Here is a 14132-nt window from a genome sequence, read left to right on the forward strand (position 1 = left end):
ACATTTAACCAATTGGTAGGGAAATCGTTGAGTATCTCCTAAATGGTTAAAGATTCAATAGAATAACAAAGATGGTGACAAATGACAATGAAGACCCCTGACTAGAGTGTATGGGCATAACTGCAATTTCCACATCACCCAGAAGGAAACCGGCTCAGAAGCTGTTGTCAAACACAGACAGTAAGACGCCAGGTCTCCAGGTTCACACAATCCCGAGATGAACAAGAATCTGCTCAATGAAAGGTGAGACGACATCTCACTTTCTGCTGACAGAAATATTCTGAAGAAATAGAAGCTGTGGATAAGTAGCAGCTAGGTAACAGAAGCAATATTTTCAATTTAAGCTCTTTGGTTTTATCTTTCAATGAAGACTTTATTTATTTATAAAAATTGTATATATTTAAGGTTAAAGCATGATACTTTGATATAAATACATGTTGGGAAAATTACTGTAGTAAAACCACTTAAAGTATCCACTACCTAACATATTTATCCTATTTTATGTGTGTGATGAGAGCACTTAAGATCTACTCTCTTGGAAAATTTCAAGGCTACAATACAGTCAAATGGGGATTTTTTTTTTAAATACTGACAGTCTAAGGCAAAAGATATCCAGGATAAAGTTTATACAGAGCCATTCAGTTCTTGACACTGACACATCTGTGGTAATACTTTTGTAAAGATACCTGAAATCCTTATTCCTTTTATAGGAATCCTTATTCCTTTTATAATTCCTCTTATAGTTTAGACCAGGGCAAACTATGGAATAATTTCATGGCATCCGTCAATACAAAATCACTGAACACATTAAATCAGTTCTTATTAAAAGTGCTATGATACATACTAAAGATAAAAGGAAATATTGTATTAAAATAGCCTAAATGAAGAGCAACAAATTCTCTCTAGAATTAACAAAACAGTGCAAAATTTCAAGTTTTATCTCAAATACCCTACTACTTTATTTAATACATTAAAACAATCATGTCTATAAAATATAGTGAGTGAGTCTATATTTGACATGAACTCTTTTTATATTTTCCTTTAGTTAATATAATTATGTTGAATATAATTAGATGGGTCTTTCAATATTATAATCATTCCCTTTCTCAAATATATTCTCTGCTTCTAGATTTAATTTTATAGATCTAATCACTGAAGTTCACTTTTAAATACAAATTTGATGTAAATGAAAATTTTAATGAACAACCACAAAAAATTTCCATAAATACCACTATGGGATTTAGGCATTGAAAATCATCTTGATACTTTTGATACTTATTTTTAAATATTAATTTAATATTTTCACTATAAATTTAGTTGGTATTATGCAGCAGCCTATGGTTAAATGTTATCAAGGGCAGCCCTCACTTAATCTCAAAATAAAACTTTTCATTATTTATTGCTAAAGTTTGCTTCAACAACAACAAACTCGATGTAAATAGCAAACTTTTCTAGGAAGGTATAAATGATCCCAGTTATGAAATTTTCAGTTTACAGAGAACTTTCCCAAAACACTTCTGATGCTTCAGGGGAGGTACACACCATGGTACCGAGTGACACTCACCTTGCGGTAGATCATATGGCACACGGCTACTCTCAGCCTCATCCCCACACGCTGAATGTGATAGAAGTACAAGTGGTGCAGAACGGCCCACACAAGCACGCTGGCGCTCAGCCCTGCTGCGTAGGCGTAGGCTTCGTGCAAAGCGGCAGAATCATCCGGATCATAGTTTTCAACATAACTAATCATTTTCCCCAAAAATATGGGTTGAACTACTCTGGTGACTTCCTAAAAGAAGAGGAAAAGTCTTAATTAGAAATGTCAGGTTTTCTTTAAACAGATTTACTTTTAGCATTAGCATGCTAAAAATACATTTTGACAAAATGCTACATTCATGATTCATTTAAAAGAAAAATATGCAGATCTACTATCTCCTATAAGACAAGCAGACAACAGTTTTAACCTTAAGGCAAAATTTTACATTCAAAGATAGTAAAGCCTTAGTACATTGTACTCAGTACACTGTGGATGCTCAGTAAGTATCACAACCAGTGCTTTAGAAGTCATTTGGCACAATACCAAGTGAGACTTGAGTAAGAAAAAGGTGGCAGAAGAAGAGTAAGAAATCTGCTTCCATATGGACAAGTCCTGTTGGCAGGCTGGCCCTATCACCAGTATTCTCAATGTCTCAGCCCAATCAACGTGAGCTTTTTTTTCCCACGTTCACGTGTCGGGAGGGTCCGATAGCAGGTCTCTCCTTTTGCCTGCGGCGTGAGAGCAGAGTACGAACTGCAGCAGCCAGAGTCATGGCAGGACAGGCATTTAGAAAGTTTCTTCCCTTCTTTGACCGAGTATTAGTTGAAAGAAGTACAGCCGAAACTGTAACCAAAGGAGGCATTATGCTTCCAGAAAAATCACAAGGAAAAGTATTGCAAGCAACGGTGGTAGCTCTTGGATCAGGCTCTAAAGGAAGGGGTGGAGAGATTCAATCAGGCAGTGTGAAAGTTGGAGATAAAGTTCTTCTCCCAGAATATGGAGGCACCAAAGTAGTTCTAGAAGACAAGGATTATTTCTTATTTAGAGATGGTGACATTCTTGGGAAATATGTCGACTGAAATAAGTCACTATTGAAATGGCATCATGTGAAGCCACCCATTCCACTGAAGTTCTGAAATCTTTCATCATGTAAATAATTTCCATGTTTCTCTTTTATAATAAATTAATGATATCCAAGCTAATGACATCCAGTGTCTAAAATTTAGTTTCACTGTACTGGTATAAACATTTCCAAATAAAAATATATAAATCAAAAAAAAAAGAAAAAAGAAAGTCAATGTGGTTCATCTATAGGAGACACATTTTTATCACTTTCTTCATGAATATTTATGAACTGAGACATTGGCACAAACACATCCACTCTCTTCCACCTCAAACTCCATATGTCTGTAGATGAAGAGAATGGAAACCAGCTTCGGTTGGAATACCACAAAGAAACCAAGTTTGGGAGCTCTGCAGGCTCTCAGCTCCCGAGAGCACTGCCTCAACATGCCTCTACCACTAGAAGTCAGAATGTTCCTTGGAGTAAAAAATTAAACATGGAGGAGACCAAGCTAAAACCTTATGCCTTCCATGATTCTCCATCCACCATCAACTGCACTTCATAGTTTGGGAAGAAATGTTCCCAATCATCTCTTCCCCAAGGCCTAAACCAATTGACTCAGGGTGCACTGAGTCAGAGGCTTCCACTCTGAGTAAGACTTAGGGAAAGCAAGCTTCTTTTCCAAAGAGAAAGGCAAAGAAACTGCAACACTTACCCACCCTGCCAAACAGCCACTCTACCTCACAACCTATTTCCTCTCTCTATCATTTCTTGAAAGTCCCCTTCTCCCCAGGTACCCTTCCTTCTCCACGATCAAGGAAAACCAAACACTCAATGTATCCAAGTCACCAAAATAAACACCTTGACCCTCAATATCATTTCCTCCACAGACTTCTCAAAAGACAAAATGCCAAAAGTTTGGAAGTCTTTCAGGAATTGGGCTTTCCTTTTTGGCAATCCCCCCTTACTAACACAGATAGGTTTGCTTTGACAGCTCTCTTCTGTGTGCCCAAAGTTGAGGAACCCAAACTCAAGAGGAAGGGAAGGAGAATCCATAACACCAAGCACCAAAAAAACTAAGCATTTTCTGCTCAGCCAACCAGTGCCTGATCAGGATATTTATCAAAAGATAGCCCCATCCCTCATATGGGTGTCTCATTAAACCTCAGCATTCTTGTCTTTTTCTACACACATGCAGACATACATGTGCACACACACATTCACAGGCTACACCAACTGCCTCTCCTCCCATGAAGTCATGGAAATTTACATCTACTATAGAGGACAAAGGGAACACTATTTAGTTGAAGAAGTAAGATAATCAGACCTGAGTACAATGATCAGTTCTGATACATTTCCACTGTGTCCCATCATCCATCTCAAGAGGCATAGAGAGCTCATGGAAGAGTCCCTCACATGGTGGACTGTCAAACACGCTGTTTATGGTTTCCTGAGATGGAAATGTGGAGGCTCACACAGAGAAGCAAGAACATCAAACTGTACAAACGGGCAGTCCCAGCCCAGGTGCTGCCAAGGGCAGTCCAGTGCTGGAGCCACAAACCACCAGAAGCCCAGCAGTATTATCAGTCATCCAAAACGTTCCTGAATTTGATGATTCTCTTTGGGAATCACTGTTGCCTGTTACTCAGGTGTCCATTTGAGCCTAAAATCCTTGTAATTACAGGAGAAATAAGAGTAATGGCACTCACCAAAGAGAATATGGATAAATGCAACAAATACAGCAAAAAAGAGTATAAATAAAGGCAGGTCACTACTGTCTAAACATATCTGGATTTTTTGCTGAGAAATAGTTCTTAATAACCTAGTTGAGGGACTTCCCTGGTTGTCCAATGGCTAAGACTATACACTCCCAATGCAGGGGACCTCGGTTCAGTACATGGCTGGGTAACTAGATCCCACATGCTGCAACTAAGACCCCGCACAGCCAAATAAATAAATATCAAAAAAAAAAAAAAAAGTTTAGCAAACAGACTCATTAAGGTATAATGCTAAGTTTATGGCCCGTACCTTCCACTCATCTGTCAATTCTTTTTTTTTCTCTTCTTGATAATGATTTTACCTTATTTGATATAGAAAATTTCAAAAATGATAATAAAGGTTTTCAATCATGACGTGCTACTTTGACCTGATGTAATTTGGGGGAAAAGTCATTTGTTATTCTTCTTTTTTTTTTTTTTAACATGCTGCTTTTTTCCTAGGCAATTGTTGTGATATTTGAATAGCATTCATGATTTCCCTGTCATTCAAGTTTATTTCATACAGTTATGTCAAAAAGGGATTCCACTGAGGTTTCCTTTTGGATAAGGAAGCTGTGGTACATACACACAATGGAATATTACTCATTTGTTACTCTTAAACACTATTCTGGGACTTCCTCCGATGGCTCAATGGTAAGGAATCCAACTGCAAAGCAGGAGACACAGGAGATGCAAGTTTGATCCCTGAGTTGGGAAGATCCTCTGGAAGAGGAAATGCAACCCACAACCCACTCTTGGCTTCTTGCCAGGATAATCCTATGGACAGAGAAGCCTGGTGGGCTACAGTCCTTGGGGTCGCAAAGAATCAGACTGAGCACACATACACCACTTTGCCTGCAGCAAGGGGCAGTCACGGCAATTCAGAAAAGTGATGAAAAGTATACTGTACGTGGAATTTCCATTCTGGCCTAAGTTGCAACTATTGAAAATAGAAAATTGACAATATACTCCATATGAAAAGTAACAGCAAGTAAAGGATAATTTTCTAGTAATTTCTCTCAAAAAACAGAAAGAAAAATAGTGAATGGTACAAAATTGTGAAAACTCCAAAGTGCATATAGAAAATAAGAATATACATATAAAATATGATTCTTGCAAGCTTCCAGAACACATAGCACAGAAATGCCTGAGGCCATCAAAGGTAGACTGAGTAAATCCATCCCCTCTACACACAAGGAAAGGTTAGAGATGAAGAGTCATTTAACAGGAGAGCTGGCAGCAGCATTTGTAATCTGTGAGTGTTTCCATTTCTGACATTTGGTAAAACTGGCTGAGGCAAACCAGGCGAAAGATTTTCCAGCTACCAGAAGATTAACTCCTGCATATGCTCAATGCTCTAGTTCAAGTATTAGCTCCAAATAAAACAGTGGTGTGAATCCCAAGGAAAGGTCCAATTTCAGAAGACGCTGCTTGCCTTGGAGAGTCTCTCAGAGAGGCAAGGAGTGGCTGTGGCTCACCGTGGGGACACAGACACTGGCGGCAGCCATTCCCGGGAGCTGCCCCTACACGTGTACACTGGTGCGGGCAGACACCACCAAGGATTTCTCTCATCTGTACATTCCCGATTCTCACCTTCAACTAACAAGAAATAAAACAACTGAGAAAATATTCATTATCAACCACAAAGCTAACCAAACTGAAATTTCCTTGATTGGCAGGAACAAGGTCAAACACTGCCCCCTTAAATCCTCCCTCTTTGACATCAATCTATGACCACCCCACAATTATTCTTTCCACAAACAAACTGAGTATAGTTCTTCCTCTTTAACAAGAATTCTTCACAACTCTGAAATCATAAAGGATCTTTAACAGAGCCTAATTTACTATTACAATGTCCGCTAACCAAGGTTCTCAGAGGGTCTGAGTGTTCAGCCTTCTGAAAGCACCTGACATTGGGTTCCACCTCTTGCTTCCTAGGGTAATTTCTTGCATAGCTAGGTTAGACGCTAGAATGTCCACAGTGGGTAGAATTCCTCCTCCATGTTAATGTACTTGAAACATTTCTTACCCAACTTCCCCAGATCTCATTCAAAGAAAACAAAAACAAAAACAGAAACAAGCTATCAAAGAAAAATGCTTCAGTGAAACATTCAAGCAGAAAAGAGTGAACTTGTAGGAAAAATGAATAGGCAGTTAATCTTTAGAACTGGGGGAAAGGTGACAAACTATAGACTTGAGAAAAATCCAGAGATAAGGAGGAAAAGAGGTGAATCGGGGGGAATCATAGCCATCAAGATTCTAGATATCCTAGCCTTAACTCGTCTTTTACACAGTTATCTTCATCCTGCACCTTAGCATCACCTGAGAGAGGATAAGTGCACTCTGACGCCCAAGGCCCAGTCTCCAGAAACTGGCTTAGAGTCAACTGATTAGGGTGGAGCCTGAAGAGTCCTCTCCCTGTAGATTCTGGATGCAGAGACTAACCCCATGTAAGCATCTGCTAACCTCCACTCTTGCACTGTCACAGCATCTGAGCCTGGAATGGCTATGGACCTGCTCTGAAGGTGTTACAAGGATCACAAAGAGTTTTAACCAGAGTCCCACAGCACATTTCATGCTTCTAGAAAAGCCCTTCTAAACTCAAGTCCAGAGACTATAGTGATGAAATTAAAAATTTTCATTCTGCACAGCAGGAAAAACAAAATGTTCAGAAAAGGCATTTTAAAAATATGAATAAAAGATGAATTAAAATTAGCCTGAAAAGTTATCTCTAAAAGGAGAAGGAGAATTGGAATAGAGCTAACAAGGATATCAGCCTTCTTTAAAAATAGCCCTTTCTTGATGTGGGAATCATGAAAACATTATACAGAATTATATTTATAAAACAGCTAATTTATTAAAAAGCAATTCCTAAAACTTCAGAGTAAAATTAAACAAAAGTACCTAAATAAATACCCAATAGTTCTTTCTGGTATGGCTCTGCATCCCAAGGGGATGGGTATGTATTTAGGTACTCTTGTGGAGAGGGTATGTATTTAGGTACTTTTGTGGAGAGGGTGAGATGTATGCAAAGAGTAACATGGAAACTTACATTACCATATGTAAAATAGACAGCCAATAGGGAATTTGCTGTTTGGCTCAGGAAACTCAAACAGGTGCTCTGTATCAACCTAGAGGGGTGGGGTGGGGAGGGAGATGGGAGGGAGATTCAAAAGGGAGGGGATATATGTATACCTATGGCTGATTCATGTTGAGGTATGACAGAAAACAGCGAAATTCTGTAAAGCAATCATCCTTCAACAAAAAATAAATACCTTTTATAAAAAAAGTAGTTTTAAACAAAATAATTTGAAAACACATTCTCTGTGTGATACACCCACCTGAAGACAGTATGAAGTGCAAAAATAAAAATCTTAAATTGCTTTCAGAAGTCACTTTATAAGGTAAAACAAATGGATAATTATGTTGATATTGAGAGTTGGGCTTAGGCATGGAACAAAGGATAGATGATGGGAGGAAAGAGATACAGATGTAAGCACAATAAGATGAAGTAAAAACTTTCTGCATCTGATTTGGACTGTTAACACCCATATAAACATATTTCTTTACCTTAAAAAATGTATTCTAACTTTGTCTAATGAAAAAGCCAAGAAACAAAAACCAAGAGCAATAAGAACCTCTAGCATTCAGACTATAGTCTTTAAATATCATTTCACACTAAAAGAAGCCAGGGCTGCTTGGAGAAATTGATGATTCCAGGGCTGGAGCAATTGCTGTACAAAATGAGCTAGAAACATCCTCTCACACCAGGAACCAAAAAGCAAAACAAAACAAAAAAATCTCGCAAAGACTTCTAGAGTATGTACAAAAGACTTAGGACCCAACCTGAATAGACTCCCACTGTCCAAAGATGGCCAAAGGTTAGCACAAGCCTAACAAATCAAATGGGCTGTGGCAGATCAGAAATGCTTAAACCCATGAGCTCAAACTGACATTCACAAAACCAAACAAACACAATAAAAACTCACTAGCCCCAGAGGAGAACCAACTCATCATTTTGAAAATAGGCTTTAAAAAGTGAAAAACATTATTTTCCCCTACTCTTCCTATAAGTACTATAGTTCAGGGTTAACCTAAGAGCTTAGAGCATACCCATTTTGCAACCCTTAATGAATTAATGGACCTTGAGCAAGGATCATGAATAGCTCCTAACATCATACACACACACACACACACACACACATACACACACACAAGATGTTATGTACCTCATAAGAGAGGTATAGAACCCTACCTCCTACATAGATGAAAGGGGTGAAGAAAATCCAAATGAGTTACATCAAACCTCTAGATCTAAACACCAACTAAGGTGTCAGAGAAACATGTTAACTGACAGAGGGGGAGAAGCAATCAGCCAAATTCAGGCTGTGGGAATCTCTACAGGACAAACAACCTAGAGATGCAGGGTTGGGGGGGAACAGAAAAGCAATCTGTATAACCTATGTCAGCCAAATGTACCTTATTTAATACTGCTTCCAACAGCAAGAGGGGCAAAAGACAACTGTGAGTTCTGGCTAGATATTGATGATATTAAAGTTAGTATTTATGCATAATAACAATAATGTTTATGCTAAATATGTTTAGTGAGCAAAGATTCCACATCTTTTAAAGATACATACTAAAATATTTATGGATAAAAATGATATGATGTCTTGGAACTGCTTTAAAATAATCTTGGGAAGTGAGAGTGAGTTTCAGATGAATTAAGACTGCTCATTATGGCAATTAGTGAAGCTGACTTAGGGTGACATGGGCTTCCCTGGTGGCTCAGCTGGTAAAGAATCTTCCTGCAATGCAGGAGACCTGGGTTCAATCCCTGGATTGGGAAGATTTCATCCTTCTTGAAGACTACCCTTCAACAGGATTCGGCTGTGATTTAGAGCCATCCTTCTTTCTCTGGTACAGAGAGGCAGACACCCTTACAAAGGGAGGTTTCCTTTATCACTGTAAATGTCCCTCACAGGAGAGTAACTTCTACTCTGTCTTCAGGGTTTCTCCTGTGTCTACCTCTCAAAAACAGAATCAACTCACAACAATCTTTCTGCCAGAGAGCCCTATTGTAGAGTGACACATTTTCTTACCCTTTCGTTCTATTCTATTTTTGTATTTTTGAAATGTTCTTAAAAATCTACAGGGAAGAAAAAAAAACTATAGAAAGCAGTTGACAGAGGAGCACAGTGCTATTGTTAGCCCCTCTTGGCTCTGAGCCTCAGTGGAGGTTGTGGGAGGAGAGACCAGAACACAGAGAACACTGCTCTAGGAGTCAGAACACTGTGTTTCAGAAACCAGGTCAGCCACCTGCAAGTCACATGACTGTAAGCCCATCATGTGCCCTCCTGGGCCTCCAGGTCTTTATCTGTGAAAACACCCACCTTGCCTCCCTAGGAGGAATCCTGGGACAACTAAATGAGCTATAACAGCTCAGAGTGCTCTGAAACCGCCAGGTTTTTCATCACTTTCATTGTTAGAAGTGCTGGAAAGACAATTACTCTATTCTTAACGGTAGAGGCTGGTTTCACAAAAGGCTTGGAAAACTCATTGTTGCTCACAGACGATCATAGTGGAAGAAGAACTCTTGAAAAAGTCATGTGTAAAAGCCAGATTTTCCAGACTGCAATTAAAGTTTCACTTCTAAGCATATTGCTAAAATTTTTCACCATTATGAATGCAATCTTTTAAAAAAGAGTCACCTACTTCCCTGACTACTTAAAGAAAATGGATTGAGGGGGTGGAGGGAACAAGTGAAATAGCTGAGGGAACTTAAGAGGTACAAACTCCAAGTTATAAAGTAAGTAAAAGGGGGTCGGAGGCAAAAATAAATATATAAAATTTTAAAAAATAAATAAAGCATGGGATTATAATATACAACATATGAAATATACTCAATAATATTGGAATAACTTTGTATGGTGACAGTTGGTAACTAAACTTACCATGTACTGTATAAAATATTAAATCACTAATGATGTATACCAGAAACTAATATAACATTGTAAGCCAATCATGCTTCAATTTTTAATTTTTTTAAATTTTATATCAAAATTTACTCAGAAATTTACTCAGAAACATCAAAAATTACTCAGAAAAAGAAAAGAAAATGGATTGAAAATCATCACCCTCATTTATAACTCAAGGTCATCACTGTGGATATTACTAACACCTAATGGCTAATGCTATGCTCTCAGGAATCAGCAGGGCGCACACAGCAGGTCAGCTCTGCAGGTCCACGACCACTTTGCTCAGTGACACCTCCTCCTCTCCCTTGCTGTGTGATCCTCAGTGGTAGCTCTCAGCTCACACTATCTTTGCCATCAGCAGACACTCCTCAGGCTCCTGGGTTGAGCAGAAGTGAGGGACACACGGAAGAAAGGGTTGGGAAATAAAGGTAAAAGCCCACTACAACTCTCGGGGAACCAGCCCTGAGTCGAGGCACAAAGCCCAAAGAGGGACTCAGAGGATTCTGTTTACTTCCTGCCCATCAGCTAAGCTCCAAAGTGAAGATTTACATAAACATGTGCTTCCCCACAGCCTCTACCTGGACCAGAGGCCATCAGTAAAAGTAGTCTCAGACAAAGGCCAAGTGTCCGGACAAGGCCAGGCCACATCTAAGGGTCCTGAGGAGAGGACATAACTCCCGGCCACACCTCCCCTCTCAGGAGAACAGACTGGGTGAACCCACTCTGGCTCTCTGAGGTCACCCCACTTACACACCAGCAGGTGGAGACCTCACCTCTCAGAGAGAAGCCCTGATGACCTGGGCAGTGGTCTCTGTGTCTTTGGCCCAGGCAGAGACTTCAGGCTCCTCCTCTCCACCCTGAGGGCCCCGGGCAGGCGGAGACCTGTCCTTCCCACCTGTGGTCCCCGTGGAGGTGCACACAGGGGCCAGGGTGCTGGGAACTCTCTGCCTGTTCTGTTCTAATTAGTGTTGACTGGCAAGGGCTCCACAGCCTGGTACCTGTTTCTCCGAGTGGTAGAGATACTCCTCAGTTCTCATAGGACAGAGGTTTTCATATCTCAAAATCCTAAAGCCCTAAGAGCCTCACCCTGGACTGGCGTCACCCTGATTTTTCCCACTGGTGCCGCCAGGAGTACCTGGGAGGCCCTGCTTGTGCTGTGGGTGGTGAGAGCACACTGCTTGGGATCATGGATGATCCACGGGGCATTCCGTGCACCTGGGGAATTGAAAGAGGGCTGGAGGTCACAAAGGAAACATGTTTGTGTTTTAGAAAATCCTGGGCTGAGTTTAGATCGTTCATTATCTAAAATATAAAGACCAACAATCGGTACAGATAGATCACAACATGGAAATTTGCTTCATAAAATCAATTTAAGTAACTAGTACTGCTACTGCTACTAGTACTAGCAGTGCTACCACACAGAGGAGCCCCTACGTTCAAGGTCCTCTGCTCCCTCTTCTCCGCCATGACCATCCAACAACCAAGCTCCTAAAAGAGGGGCCAGGGCTCTACCAGTTGCACCTTATGCAGCCCCAGGCCTGGCCTTCCTGGATCCCCAGCAGGAAGTATTACTGGGGCTGAAAAACTTTGAAATCAACACTCCCAGCACCACAGTGGGGCAGATTCCCTCTCAGGAAGAACCGCAGATTCTGGAGCCTCTCCCTCTATGTCTGCTTCTCCTATGAACTGCCACAGCCAAGACCCGGGACTCATATTAGGATGGGATCCATTCAAGGCTTAGCGACCGCACCTAAGGAGCCGACAGCCCAGGACAGCAAGAAAATCCACGTGGGCTATGCTTTGAGACCCACTTGCCTTCAAGCCTCTTTACCATCTGGTACCAAAGAGAAACTAGAGAACCAGGGACAGCAGAGAAGGACCTGCTCCAGGATATGACCCAACATTAAACCCGGAGACCACTCATCCAACCAGGCACCTGGCATCAGTCACAAGGCCCCAGAATTTCCAGACAAGCAGAATTCATGAGAACTCACCCAAGATGGAAACCTGCATGGAGGGTGCATGAGTCCTCCACAATTCATGGTGAAGCTGGAGCTCCTCCCCATGGGGGGTGGGGGGGCTTTGGCCTGGCTGACCTGGCCCATGGGGAGGGGGCAGCCCAGGGAAGGGAGTGATGCTGGGAGCTCTGGCAGCTCCAGCCCAGACACAGGACCCAAGGTTCTTTTCCACAGGAAGGGGAAGATCCTTTCCTAGGAAAGCATTTATCATATGTGACCTGGGAAAGTCAACAATTACTTGCTGAGCAACTGTCAAATGTCTTATGTTATTCTGGGCTCCAGTCCAAATTTGAGTGAGTAAGAGTCGTTCAGTCATGTCTGACTCTTTGGGACCCCATGGACTGGACACTGCCAGGCTCCTATGTTCGTGGAATTCTTCAGGAAAGAATACTGGAGTAGGTTGCCATTTTCTTCTCCAGGGTATCTTCCTGACACAGGGATCAGACAAAGGTCTCCTGCACTGCAGGCAGATTCTTCTGAGCACCAGGAAGTTCAGTTCAGTTCAGTCACTCAGTCATGTCCGACTCTTTGCAACCCCATGGAATGCAGTATTCTAGGCCTTCCTTTCCATCACCAACTCCCAGAGTTTACTCAAACTTATTCATTGAGTCAGTAATGCCATCCAGCCATCTTGTCCGCTGTCATTCCCATCTCCTCCCACCTTCAATCTTTCCCAGCATCAGGGTCTTTTCCAATGACTCAGTTCTTCTAATCAGGTGCACAAAGTATTGGAGTTTCGGGTTTAACATCAGTTCCAACGAATATTCAGGACTGATTTATTTTAGGGTGGACTGGTTTGATCTCCTCACAGTCCAAGGGACTCTCCAGAGTCTTCTCCAACACCACAGTTCAAAAGCATCAATTCTTTGGCATTCAGCTTTCTTAATAGTCTAACACTCACATCCATACATGACTACTGGAAAAAACATAGCTTTGACTAGATGGACTTTTGTTGGCAAAGTAATGTCTCTGCTCTTTGATATGCTGTCTAGGTCGGTCGCAACTTTTCTACCAAGGAGCAAGCATCTTTTAATTTCATGGTTTCAGTCACCATCTGCAGTGATTTTGGTTCATGTACTATTGAAGCATGGCTTGGAGAATTTTGAGCATTACTTTACTAGTGTGTGAGATGAGTGCAATTGTACGGCAGTTTGAGCATTCTTTGGCCTTGCCTCTCTTTGGGATTGGAATGAAAACCGACCTTTTCCAGTCCTGTGGCCACTTCTGAGTTTTCCGAATTTGCTTGCATATTGAGTGCAGCACTTTTATTGCATCATCTTTTGGGATTTGAAATAGCTCAACTGGAATTCCACCACCTCCACTAGCTTTGTTCTTAGTGATGCTTCCTAAGGCCCACTTGACTTCACCTTCCAGGATGTCTGGCTCTAGGAGAGTGATCACACCACTGTGATTATCTGGGTCATGAAGATCTTTTTTGTATAGTTCTTCTGTGTATTCTTGCTACCTCTTAACATCTTCTGCTTCTGTTAGATCCATACCATTTCTGTCCTTTATTGTGCCCTTCTTTGTATGAAATGTTCTGTTGGTATCTCTGATTTTCTTGAAGAGATCGCTAGTCTTTCCCATTCTATTGTTTTCATCTCTTTCTTTGCATTGATCACTGAGGAAAGCTTTCTTATCTTTCTGTGCTATTCTTTGGAACTCTGCGTCCAAATGGGTGTTATCTTTCCTTTTCTCCTTTGCCTTTAGCTTCTCTTCTCTTCACAGCTATTTGTAAAGCCTCCTCAGACAACCATTTTGCCTTCTTAGGTTTCTTTT

General features: G+C 41.0%; 2 protein-coding genes across 5 annotated transcripts in view; one reads left to right on the plus strand and one right to left on the minus strand.

Moving 5' to 3' along the window:
* The window catches only part of LOC122686751 (ATP-binding cassette sub-family C member 4-like), a 2082459-nt gene that overhangs the window by 503886 nt on the left and 1564441 nt on the right, over window positions 1-14132 (minus strand). The gene's annotated exons all lie outside the window — the stretch shown is intronic.
* LOC122686759 (10 kDa heat shock protein, mitochondrial-like) lies at window positions 2219-2643 on the plus strand. The gene has a single exon (XM_043891999.1). It carries the CDS (start codon window positions 2308-2310, stop codon window positions 2614-2616), a length of 309 nt encoding a protein of 102 aa, XP_043747934.1. The 5' UTR covers window positions 2219-2307; the 3' UTR covers window positions 2617-2643.

The sequence above is a fragment of the Cervus elaphus genome, chromosome 30 (genome assembly GCF_910594005.1).
Source record: "Cervus elaphus chromosome 30, mCerEla1.1, whole genome shotgun sequence".
Classification (NCBI taxonomy): Eukaryota; Metazoa; Chordata; class Mammalia; order Artiodactyla; family Cervidae; genus Cervus; species Cervus elaphus.